At 44.2% G+C, this 12,272-nt stretch overlaps 1 protein-coding gene across 2 annotated transcripts in view; it reads left to right on the top strand.

Moving 5' to 3' along the window:
• The window catches only part of LOC146191739 (protein saal1), a 31,474-nt gene that overhangs the window by 15,699 nt on the left and 3,503 nt on the right, over nucleotides 1-12,272 (top strand). For both annotated transcript variants that reach the window (XM_084602255.1, XM_084602254.1), the window contains 4 exons: nucleotides 824-939; nucleotides 5,938-6,061; nucleotides 6,193-6,278; nucleotides 7,794-7,994. In XM_084602255.1, the coding sequence (XP_084458381.1) occupies nucleotides 824-939; nucleotides 5,938-6,061; nucleotides 6,193-6,278; nucleotides 7,794-7,994 (527 nt within the window). The remainder of the gene's footprint in view (nucleotides 1-823; nucleotides 940-5,937; nucleotides 6,062-6,192; nucleotides 6,279-7,793; nucleotides 7,995-12,272) is intronic.

Here is a 12,272-nt window from a genome sequence, read left to right as displayed (position 1 = left end):
CATATGAGCTCCCTTTTCGAAGCAAAATTGTGATGCTGCAAGAGTTTCTAACCTGCACAGTTTTGCACCTGAAGTGGTGCATTTTGACCTGAAAATGAGAAATTGGTTTTGAGAAAAGGACACTGTAACCATCTCGCTTCCCAACTGGCGCCTCAACCGTGCCATGTTGGGAATAAAAATGAGAGAAGGGAAAGAGGTGCAGTTGTGGAGGGCAGTGGAATAATGTGGATTGCTTGTGGTTCTTTAATGGGCACTGGTGTAGCACACAGTCTAGGAGTACAGGGGAAGTTTGTCATAGTTGGAACACTTGAATGTGTGGTTTTTGTAACTTGCTTAGTGCTAGCTCCAGGCACCTCATTTGGATGTTCAACTGTATAGAGTGCAAGGGCCGAGAGAACAAGGCAGTGAGCTCACATATGGCACTGTGAAAACCACAGAATCATACTATACATTAGCACTTTCAAGACTGTTTCTTGAACTGACTGTCGTAGCTTGTTGAAATGATAGGCTTAAAACGCATTCATATCAGATGCAATGTTCTGATGAGGGATTTTGTCGAGTTTTCTGAAAAGTTTGTTGAGGCAATGCTTGTTTCAGAGATTTTATTTGACTGTATATAGTAGAATTAGTAATGAGGGAGTAATTTCTCATTGTCTGCTCAGGAGAAGTTTTACGAATACAAAGGAAATCTATACAGCTTTCACAGAAGCTTTGCAGTTGAAGAAAAATTTGTCCTGGTCCAGTGCAGTATAACAGCTGCAAATAACCATGCTAGTCTTTGAACGGTTACATATGGTTTGTTTCTTTTTTTTTTTTCTTCTAGGCTCTGCCACATATGCCTATCAAATGATGAGTCACTGCCATTGTGGCTTCAAGCCATTCACTCTTCTGACAGTTGCCTCTCAGGCATAACATTCATCCTGGAAAACTCTATAAATGGCAAGTCTATCTGTAGTCATCGTGCCATGTCACTTTTTTCTTTCTTTCAAACACAGCCTGCTTTTGTGTTGCTTCTCCTGATCATCCTTCTAATAACACAAAGGACTTTATGATGAGCGCTAAGCACTACAGCAATTCTGTAATATTTTCGAACATAAAGAAAAATGTTTTACAAATTATAAGAAAGAATTTCAGCCTGAATATTTTTCTTTAGGTAGACAAAGAGGTCCAACCTGAACTTTCTCAAATTTCTAAGCTCTTTATTGAAAAGTTATAGTTCCCTATAACAAGCCTTGCAGCCCCTTTCTCTACTCTTTCCATCTTGTCTATGAGAGTATGTATGAAAGAATCTCATGTTGGACAAACATATTCTAACACTGGAATGATGCCAAGTTCAGTGCTTAAGTACAGTACAGGAAGCAGTCTTGAATTTCCTTGAAAAATGCAAAAGACGAGACACTTTGGCAGTCATCGTAACAATGTAAATGCACTAACTCGACCAACTGTCTTCTTTGATCAAGATATTTTTCTCGTATCGACAGTGGATAGCTTGGACAGTTTTTTGCCATTTATTTTCAAGCACTCACTTTGTTGGTTTTGAGTGGCAGTCTTAATTACTCGTTGCAAGCACAGAACTAACTTCCGAAACAAATTTTACTACACATTGGAAGCTCAGACCATTCCTATCATTATGCTGATAAATTTATCTTGTCCACTTTCTCCAGCATGTAAACTTGTGTGACTCGAATACAGTGAATAAGCTCTTAATTTAGGTAAGCAGAAATTGATGCCAGTTCTCCCCACAAAAATACAGCGGCTGTTTTGTTCTTTCTTAGACAAGGCCTACAGACTGACTTTGCATTGCACTACTACAGCCAAACTGCATTACCTGTTAAGTAAGAACATAAATATTGAGGCATTATTAAAGAAAGCTCACCTTTGTGCCACATATAAACATCCTAAAGAAAAAACCTTCCCAGGCCCTCATTGTCCTGAAACTACTGCCATGAAGACACATGGTCAAAAAGGGCATGCTTGCTACATGTCTGTCATCTTCTGATATTAATCCACTTTTGTTCCTTGATGGATTGTTCCAAATTGTGCTCTTACAAAATGCCAGAACAGTAATGTTTGTATTTGGTGAAGAAGTATGAAGCTTTCCTTTGTTGTTTTGTTGTTAATAAAGTTTGTTTGCATCTTGAATTGTTTCATACATGAATAACGCTGCACTTCACAGACAGCCATGTGTATTAAATCTTCTGGTAAGAAGAAATGGGATCTGGTTGTCGAGCAAAACCATTTCATGACAAGAACTTGACGGTGCTGTTCAAGCGAGACACTGTGGAAGCCTAATGCACCATTGAACGAACGATCAGTTTTATTTTGTTGCTATTGCTGTTTTTCGCCTTTTCATTCTTTGTGCAAATTGCGACATATGTGTCATTGCTTCATATTTGATGAAGCTCTTGCTGAATAAGGTTTGACCAACCAGCTGTTGTGCTGCACAGCAACAGTAGTATTCCATTTCCAAAACAGCCTCGTTCATTTAAGTATTGAGCAGCTTTTTGAAACCCATCTTTGTTTTGTTAACCCTGTTAACAAAAGTTCAAGCCCCTCCGCACTGAGACAGAAAAACTTATTGGACAGAAAAGAGATCATTGTGATGTTATGCATACTTTGAAAAAAAAAAAAATATATAGTTGCTGTTTTTATAAAAATAGGACCGATTGCCTGAGGAACAACGACAACTGTTGTGCGGAAAGATACTTAAAGACTCTGTATTGACATGAAAAATAAAAGCTATTTGAGCAGCGATAAAGTTTTGTATGCCCCCACATTCAAGCGCAAGTAATCAGAAAATGTTTAATTCGCCATCAGCCTTCTTAGTTTCGTTCTAAATAAAGAGCTTTGAACCTGCCTGTAAAAGTATGTCGCTTAAAAGGATTTCGTCGCTTGATTTTACTGGTTTCGTAATGTATTCGCTAGAACGGTAATCTCGGTGCTCCGAGTGCCCATTTAATTTTTTTCAGGGTTAGCCATTCATTGCTGCCCCATGGCCACAAGGGTCTCAGAGAAATATGCATGTAGAGTAGCGTGTTTATCAAATGACACCCAGCAGGAATTCATTGCGTTAGGCTGATGATTAAGCTACACAGCGTGATGCCGAGTGCTTTTTTGTAATGTTAAATTGTGTGTAAAGAGGAACTAGGATGGATTCATAGTTCAACATCAATTATGCTTGCATGCTGGGCAGCAGTGAACATGATTTTGGAGGAATTTGTCTCTTGTCAGTGCAGCTGCAATCCTGGTTCTTGGCTGTCACAGAGCACCTAGAGAGGCAAAAACATGCATAGCATAAGCACCGCTGTAGTGCACAACAAAAGTGGCAAAGGCTTGTTTATGCCTGAACATCTGCTGGGCTGTTATTTTGACTACATTGTGAGAAAATGAGCTGTGAGCAAACAAAAATTCACTGTGTTAACGTATGGCAGAAAATGCCTGGTCTTTTTTTGGGGGGTGTTCTTTTTCCTAGTTAAAGGGCCACTGTCCAGCGAAGGACCTTTTAAGCAAAGGAGCCCTGTGTTTTGATTAGGTACCAGAGATAGTCTGTGCAAAATGCTACAGTGACACGCGCGCCGCAAAGCATCAAAAATACAAATCAAAGCTCTCTCATGCTCTCTTTCGGGAAGCCAGCTTCTCCGTTTTCTGCGCTGGCCCGTCGAGCCACAGTTATGACGTACTTTCAGAGAATGACGTCCATTGGTCCGTCTCGCTGACTGACGGGAGAAGGATGGGTGTCTACCGCTCGCTGCGCTCTTTTCCCTCGCCACGGCCAGACTGAATCCAGCAATACGCGCTCCCCCCCCCTTTTTTTCTTTCTTGCGTTTTTTTTTTTTTTTTTTTTTTTTTTTTTTTTTTTTTTTTTTTTTTTTTTGCGCTCGTGGAGTGCCACGCCCCACCTCCCGCCAAACGCGGAGGAGGAAGGGGAATTTGTCTTGCGGAGGCTAGACGACCTCAGGCAGGAGAGTGAAAAACCTTTGCGAGGGAACGGAAGGAGAGAAGCATGACAGAATCGGGTGATTGCGGTGGCTGTAACTGTGTTATTAGTTACTCTTTTCAAAAACATTTTGCGGCCTCGAGTTCTAGGGGCGAAGTCTCACAGTCACCAGGGAAGAAAATATTTTCGACCGGAGGGTGGACAGTGGGCCTTTAAACACGAATGTGATGTTGCTTTCAGTATTTTTTGAAATTTCAATAGTCTTACCTTCTCTTGGTTAATAATGGCCACTAAATTTATTGGTCACTGAAATTAACTTTGGCATCTATTGGCCACAATTTTGTCATTTTGGGCCAGTGGGCACTTGGATTACGAGTGTAATAGGATTATGAAAATAAAAATAAAAAATTGTGGGACGCTCAAGCTTCGCTTGAATGGTGAGTGCAATAGAACCTTGAACACCACCTTTTCATTCTGCAAATTTTACAAATGCATTTTAAGTAGATTTTTGGGGAAATGAAGGCTTAGGCTTACGGCCAGGTATGACTTGCTACCTGGCCGTAAGCCTAAACTTAATGTGTAAATTGTTTAATAGCAGAGAAAAGGCACATAATCTATCACAGTATCCAGTGGACACCTGAGCTGTGCCATAAGGGAAGGGACACTGCAGCTACTGGCCTCCATTTCTCGTACCACGTTCCGAACACTTCTGATAAAACCCGAGTTGAAACTAGGGTACAATGATGGCTTTTCGACTGAATGAGGTGTATCTTCGGATCTAACTTTTCATTCTTAGTTTCCAGCAGCAGGCAGGGACACCTCCAGCATTCAAAATAAGTGCAGCAAATTCCCTTCCAGAGAAGTCAGTGCAGAGATGCTGCCCCGATTTCTTGCATGCATCTGGTTGAAACAAGGCAAAACTGTGCAAATGCACCTTTGCTGCTTTGTCTGCTTTTTTTTTTTTTTGGGGGGGGGGGGGGGGGTTAAATACTGGGGTGTTTCAGTGAACACTTGGAATAGTTCCTAAAGGTAAAGTGTAGAAAATGGAAAAAAAGAATTTCTAGGAACAAATTCTCAACATCGGCCGACCGTTTACGGCAGAGTTCTTTTAATTAAGCTACCAGTGAACTAAATCTCTTTATTAGGTTTTTAATTGATACAGTCCAATTGTTACTGCTAGTGGGAAGTTTGAAGGCACAAACACAATAATGCCCTATCAGTATTTGAAACAACGAACAACTAAATTCTGCGACTAAATTCCCACAGTGTGAGGAAATCAGCATTTTTTTCTGCTCACAACTGAAGCTAAGTGCATTGGATGCGAGGAAGCTAGGTGCAAGGACGTCCAATTCTCACATACAGTGACTATGGCACAAAATTTCAATTGCCTGCTCTGCTGTGCCAAGTCATGCACTTTAAGTGGCTCCAAAAATGACGGACATGCAGTTGACTGTCGCAGTGCTTTCGTTTGCACCAAGCTGCGAAATGAAATATTTTACTTAAGGTGTTAAAATACCGCTTGCAGTTTGAATTGGGCACCACAAGCACTGCAACATGTCAACAGCAGACGTCATGCCTGCACCGAGGTTCCTGCACTCTTAATGCGCTCAATTTTGATTTTGTGCTCAAAAAAGCGCTGGGGTTTCTCGCTTTATAGGGCTTTAGAAAATTAGTTTTTCTGTCATTTCAAAAACTGACATGTCATCGTCATGTCCACGGCATCAAATTCCCTGTGGTACTTACAGCTATACTGCGTTAAATAAAAGTTAAGTTGTCTTAGTTAATTACTATACTTGTTTAAATAGATGAGTTGCAGTAAATTGTATTTCTCGAGGCTGAAAGCTTGTTCCTGCAAATATTTTTTTTTCTATTTTCAGCTCTTTATTTTTATAATATGGTTCTTGAAAATGTTAGCTGAAATGCCTAGTACATAAGTAAAATTTGCAATGCACTATTGTCATTCTCTTTACCATGTTGTTACCTTTCCTCCTTTTTTTCAGAGGAATTGCTCAAGGTCACACTGCAAGTCCTGGACTGTGTCTTGGATGAGGATGCTGAGCTGTGTGAATTGTGTGTGAATGAAAACTTCATTGATGCTCTGTTCACGGCTGCCTGCTACTTGAGGTGGGTGCATCGCTTACACTGACCAAGAACGGGTGAAACATTCCCTCTCCTGCTTAATATCAGCCTATAGTTAGAGGAGGTCATGAATTTTGCATTCTGTTCAGTCCTGTATTTTTTGCATTTGCTTGCAGCTCACGAGGAAAGTATGATTCTCTGGGCGCATTCTGGCACCTGCTGCATGTGATGGACTTTGAGACGGATGCCAAAAGGTTTATCTGTAAGTGCTGCACAGAGGAATGGTACTCTGGTTTTGTGGGTGAATGTTTCCTGTTCGTCATTTTCTTTTGATTACATTCTGTTTGGCATGTTATGAAGACCCTTGGCTGACATTGCAAGCTTTGACATGTAGAGAACATCAGTGCAGCATAATCAGTAGGTTATAGTCGCCTTGATAAAATGTAGTGCTGCAAATGTCCCATGGAGCCAACAAAGTCAGATGAAAGCACTGAGGCCCTTGCACTCAATAGTTCCAGCAACAGGAGAGTGTGGTCACCAATACCGGTGTACATGCGTGCACTGTCATTGGTCACAAAAATTTTGACAGAAGCTGGCAGCTTTGGTTGATGCACAACTAGATTCTGCTGTCACAGCTGGAAGAGGTGATCGACATGCAGAAAATGCAAAGACAAGTGAAATGCCTGTGACCATAGTTTAAATCTTCAATGTAAGCTGAAACTTCACCAATTGCAATGCTGGTATTTTATTCGCATGCTTTATCTGCTCATTAGGCATGTGCAGTTGTGCATGTGTTTCAGAAAGTAGCCGACGAGGTACGTTAGCAAAAAGGCAAAATTGTTGCCTTACGTGTCAAGAGACGTGTCACGTTTCTTGAGGGGAGGGGGGGGGGGGGGTGGACTTAGCTATTACAGGAGCAGAAATTTCATTGCTTGTGCCTGCGATCAATTGGTAACACTCAAGTTCATAATTCTTGTCATTGGCCACAAAGCAGAGAAAGGACTGTGTGTGATTGGGCTGGTACTTTGTTTGGTTTTAGATTTTGATGGTAACGAGCATTTACAAAAGTAAATTTTGGCATTGAATGTTAGGTGTAAACTTTTGTAATAAAATAAAGCAATAAAACTGGAAGCTGGGCAAGTTTGCAAGTAAGAATGTAAACGACTAAGAAGTAACGAAAAAAAAGCAAACAAACCAACAAAAAAAACTGCTATTTCAATACAGTCGAATTAAAATATAAACACAGTTGAAAGAGATGGGTACGTGATATGATTGGAATCAAAAGTGCTCATTGTTTGCCGCTGCTGTAGGAACCACTGACAGACGAAGAAGCTGAGAGCACGCACACTGCTCACAGGACACTTAGTACAATGCATGCTCTGTGTATTTCTTTGTTCCATGGACTAGTAATAATGAGGATCTAGTAACTAGCCAAACTTTGCAAAGGATTCTCATAACTGCATGAGTATGTCACGCAAACATATTGTTTGCATCCTCAAACATTGAATTGTATAGTGAACCATACACATTGAAATTCGTCTGTACATACCCTGTATGAGCTTTTCACTATTCCCCCTTTGAATATTTATTTTGGAGTTTTTCAATCATCCTTTCATTACGAAGTCCTAGGTCTTTAATATATAACCTGCTCCTGCATTTAACTTGCTTACAGGAGCTGTGGGATTACATAGGATTATTCTGCAAGTGAGCTTTGTTGCTAGTTGCATTTTTCATGATGACAGTGAGGGGCTAATAACAAGTTTTTTTTTTTTCTTAGTGCCACGCAGTGAGAAGCTCGAGTCGTTGCTGGTGGACTGGCTGCGTAAGCAAGAGGGGTCGCCACTGCCAGCGAGGGACCATTGGCGGACCTTAGGCTCGGCCGTGACACTTGTCAGCAGTGTTCGGCAAGCCACTGGCGGCCAGGCTAACGGGGATGGGGGCCAGGCCAACGGGGAGGAAATGGTTTCTTCTATCCCAGGTACTGGCCGATTTGAATGCTGTCTTGTAGTGGCATGAAAAGGATAGTTAAAGGTGTGTTTTCTTCTAATTAAAATGGGCGTAAAATAGAAATTTGGCAGCGAATCTGAGTCTTTTGCATGCCCACACTACACAAGGGCATCACTTCTTCTATTCATCTCTTTCTCACTTCACTGACTGAAAACGGGCTGCCAGCCCATGTCGCACATGTGCAGTTAATTGGCAACAGGTGCCAGGCACACCTGCCACATCACATGTGTGTGGCTGATAGCTCACGAAAGTGGATCATGCCTGCTAAAGACAGGCCAATACCCATGTGCATTTACTTTCAACCAGTTTTCAGTATTATCGCAAGAAGCTTCTACAAAAATTACATTGCATTTTTATGCGCACGGTTAGGCAGGGTGTGCGTTGCATTTGCGCACAGAGAACTCTTGCATGAATCTGACTGCCTGCTTACACAGCAATAGGTTTTGCTTGTTGTTACTGCTTCTGTATAACTATGATTGTGAAGTATTGCTATGGCCATCAAAGCTTGCATCACTTCATCAATGGTGTGTTTACTGATTTCTTTCCTCACCTGAACATGCTGCCTGACTAACCAGCCCACATGTCATGCCCAATAATACAGTCAAACCCACTTATAACAATATTGAAATGCCATGGAAATATCATTGTTATATTGCAGATAATTGTTATAACCGGGTTAGGCAGAAAAAACAAAGAAAGCATTATGAACTACACGTTTAATGAGGACAATATAGCATACGCTTTTTATTTCGTAGTGGGAAGAAACCCATAATCCGTAAGCATTGTCTGTTTCACGGCAGTCTGGCTGACATCTTTCTGCAGGACATCCAACTGCTGAGCATAGTGCAGTGGAAGGTTCTTAGCAAAAACAAAGTCCCGCAAGGAGTCTATAATTCTCAGTCTCCTGGTGAAACGCAACCTGCACAGGTTTCGGTTCATCGTCGCCGCTACTGTCACCGTCTTCCACGCCAGTGACTGCTGTGTCAATAGCCTTGTCTGTCAGCTGCACATCTATCTGACTGTATCATCAGACTGCCTTCCTTAAGCAGTTCATGATTGTGGAGGAGCTTACTCCTGCCCATGCTTCAAACATGAACTGCACTGCCATCAGGAGCAAGATCCTCAAGTTTGGCGCCGGTCGGAGTTCTCGGACAAAAATATCGAGGTTCAGCGTGAGCCTGCTCAAAACACGTCGGCGATACAGTGCCTTGAAGCTAGCAATCACGCCTGCATCCACAGGCTGCAAGCCTGCAGCGGTGTTAGGTGGGAGGAAAAAAATCTTCCACGTGCGGAGAGCTTTCGAGCTGTTTGGTGCGCAGTGCAATTGTCGAGCACTGATGCCACCTTCCTGCCTTCACACTGCATCCGCTGGTCAAACTCAACCAGTCACTTGCGGAAAAGTCCGCGCTTCATCCTTGCTTTCCCATTATGACGATAGCGAACCAGGATCCTCGCTGAGCCACGAAAACAGTGGGGATTCATGGATTTCCCTGTGACGAAGGCGGGCCACTTGTCGTTGCCGTTGATGTTGGCTCACAAGGAAATGGTCACGTGCAATTTGCTTTGCTTGCTGCCCTTACAGGGATTGCCTTTGACAGCGTGTGTCTTTGATGGTAGCATCTGGAAAAACAGCCCAGTCTTGTTCCCATTGTACAGGTCCCGGTCTGTGTCGGATGCAGGGCAGCATTTCCTCAAGCCTCTTCTGCCTAGCGTCGACACCGAGCAATCCTGCCTCGCTCACGACTGCCTTGTAGACGATTTCATGTCTCTCCTTGAACCACTGAATCCAACCACGTGCCACTAATTTGCAGGTTCGCTGCATGGACGTTCAAGCACCACTGGTAGAGCGCCTGTTATACGTCTTTTTAGGCCCCTTATCGAACCCTTTTCCGGCCGTTATCCATTTCATGGGCAGCACTGGTATCTCTTTCGTTCTCAAACTTGAGCGCTTTGCAAATGATTGTTGATACTGTCGGTTGCGTCAGGCCGTACTTACACACCAAGTCGCACACTTTTATGCCGTGCTTGTGCTCACAATGTTCTGCTTAACTTCTAGCAGTATTGCCATTTGCTTCCTCTTCTTCGCCGGTTGTTTCGCGCTTCCTGAAGGAGGATCCTCCATTGCTGCTCACAGAAAATCCAGGGTGAACAAGATTGTGGCAACGATAATGGCACACTAGGAGAACCACTCAAGAAAGACACGTGCACGAACGCTGCTGCACACCTGCCTCAATACATGCAACCGCAAAGCAGGGGCCTGGAAAAAGCAAAGGGGAAAAGGGGAGGATAGTGCAGCGTACCAAGGTCAGCACACCCTCAAAATGGACTGCTCCGTCGGGTAGAGGCAGAGAGGATGCGAGGTGGAACGGCTTGACATTTGGCGTAGTGCAGGTTTGAGGTCGTGATTGATGTTCTGAAGCGTCGGGGCTGGGGGACTTTGAAGCATCATGCACCGATGCAGTTGACTTTGATTACGTGAAGCGATATTTACAGTTCTGGCTTCCCGTGGGATGACCGCCTTTGCAATTGATGCATGAGGCCTGACACGAAGGCACCTGCCCCTGCGTGGGTGGCTCGTGGCTGTAGGCACACATCTGCGCGGTGTCTGAGCCTGCGGCAGTTGAAACAGGCCTCCGGTCTGCTTCTAAAAGGGAAGACTTCGAAAATGAAGCCCAGGTACCACACGAAGCGGGGTAGGTCTTTGTTGCCAAACGTAATGACGAAATGGCGTGTGCCGCCCGCGTGGCGCGCCACCACCACTGGGAGGTCGGGGTTGCGAGCACGTATCTTGGCAAAGATCTCGGTGTCTGTTTCGTGGCTGTACTCACGGTAAAGCACCCCACGTACAGAGTTGTCAGGTGCCGGGGCGTAAGTTTCAACTGGAGTAGTGGTCAATGCGATGCTAATACTCTTGATTTGGGCATACTGAGCGGCACGATGCTGGTCTGGAGTGCTGATCATGACAGTATTATTCGTTGGGTGAATTCTCACCTGGTCAGCTGTTATTGCTAATCTACAGTCAGCCTTGGCGGCTTCGTAAGTTGCCATGGCCAGGCCGGCCGGGCCTACAGCAAGAAGGTCTAGTGACCCTTGTGGTCGAAGAACCACCTTATAGTCGTCTTCAGGTAGGCGTGGGATGGGTTGGTGCTTTTGCTGTGGGGGAAGTCGGGCATGAGGTTGCGCCGCCGGGCAAGCAGGTAGAGTGTTGGCCGACTGGTCAGTCGATTTCGATGTTGAGGGGCGGCGGTACTGACGCTGCATCGTCAATGCCGTCTAGGTGCCGTCAACCAGCTCCGCGGTGGTAATATTTGTTCCTGGGACTGCATAGTGCATCCTCCGAAAAGTCGATGCGTGAGGCAGTGGCCACAGCTGGATGAGCTTGGATGTAGAGGCGATGGAGCAGTGGCTGGGGCTTTCTCGCAGACACGTGCAGTCCCGGGAGGCCGGCTTTCACAGCCACGGCAGCGCGAGGTTCACCAAATGCAGACGCTTTTCCGAGAAACTGGAGCCCCGCTCGGGGCGATGGGTCGTGATTTGCGGCGAGGGGCACTGGAGCTATCGAGAAATGTGTCTGCTTCCGATGCTTGCTCGGAGGGAACTCGAGCGCTCAACATCAGAACGGCCATGTCTAGCAGCACTTTACACCTTCCCTCCTCCACTGTGTGAGGAAGCGCTCCGTCCTCCTCACATCTCCGCAACATGCAAGCTTCCCCAGTGCACTCGACAACTCGACGCACTCTTTCCCAATTTGTTTTCTTATATTGCCGCTGCATCGACGTCTCCGCATACGCGCGTGCTTTTGTGGTCGCCGCGTTTCTGCGTTTTTGTGGACTTTCAGTGACCATATTTGATTGTTATAACCGAGAATATAATATGACACCATTGTCATAAGCGCTCTATTTTACCATAGAACACATGGCAAACATGATGGTGCAGTGGCTGCCCATTGTTATATTCGAGTCTAGCCTAGTTGTAGCGAAGCCACTTATAGCGAAATAGCGGTTATAACGAGGGAAGTTCAATTTCCCATTCCCATTTTTGCATTTTCAATACAATTTGGGTCCAGTTTTAACGAAGTAAATAAGCGCAAGTCAGCGGATATAGCAAATTGATTTTGCACCAAATGAAAAATAATGTATCAATCGGGAGATTTTTACGCCTTCAGGCAAATGTTTGTGTGAAAATAAGGACAAAATTTGGCTGACTGCCGCATTCACAGCATCGTCTGCTCTCCCGCAAAGCGAAAGGT

This window comes from Amblyomma maculatum, chromosome 4 (assembly GCF_055883805.1).
Source record: "Amblyomma maculatum isolate TAMU_Amacu chromosome 4, ASM5588380v1, whole genome shotgun sequence".
In the NCBI taxonomy this organism is placed as follows: Eukaryota; Metazoa; Arthropoda; class Arachnida; order Ixodida; family Ixodidae; genus Amblyomma; species Amblyomma maculatum.
This window is presented reverse-complemented; position numbering and strand designations above follow the sequence as displayed.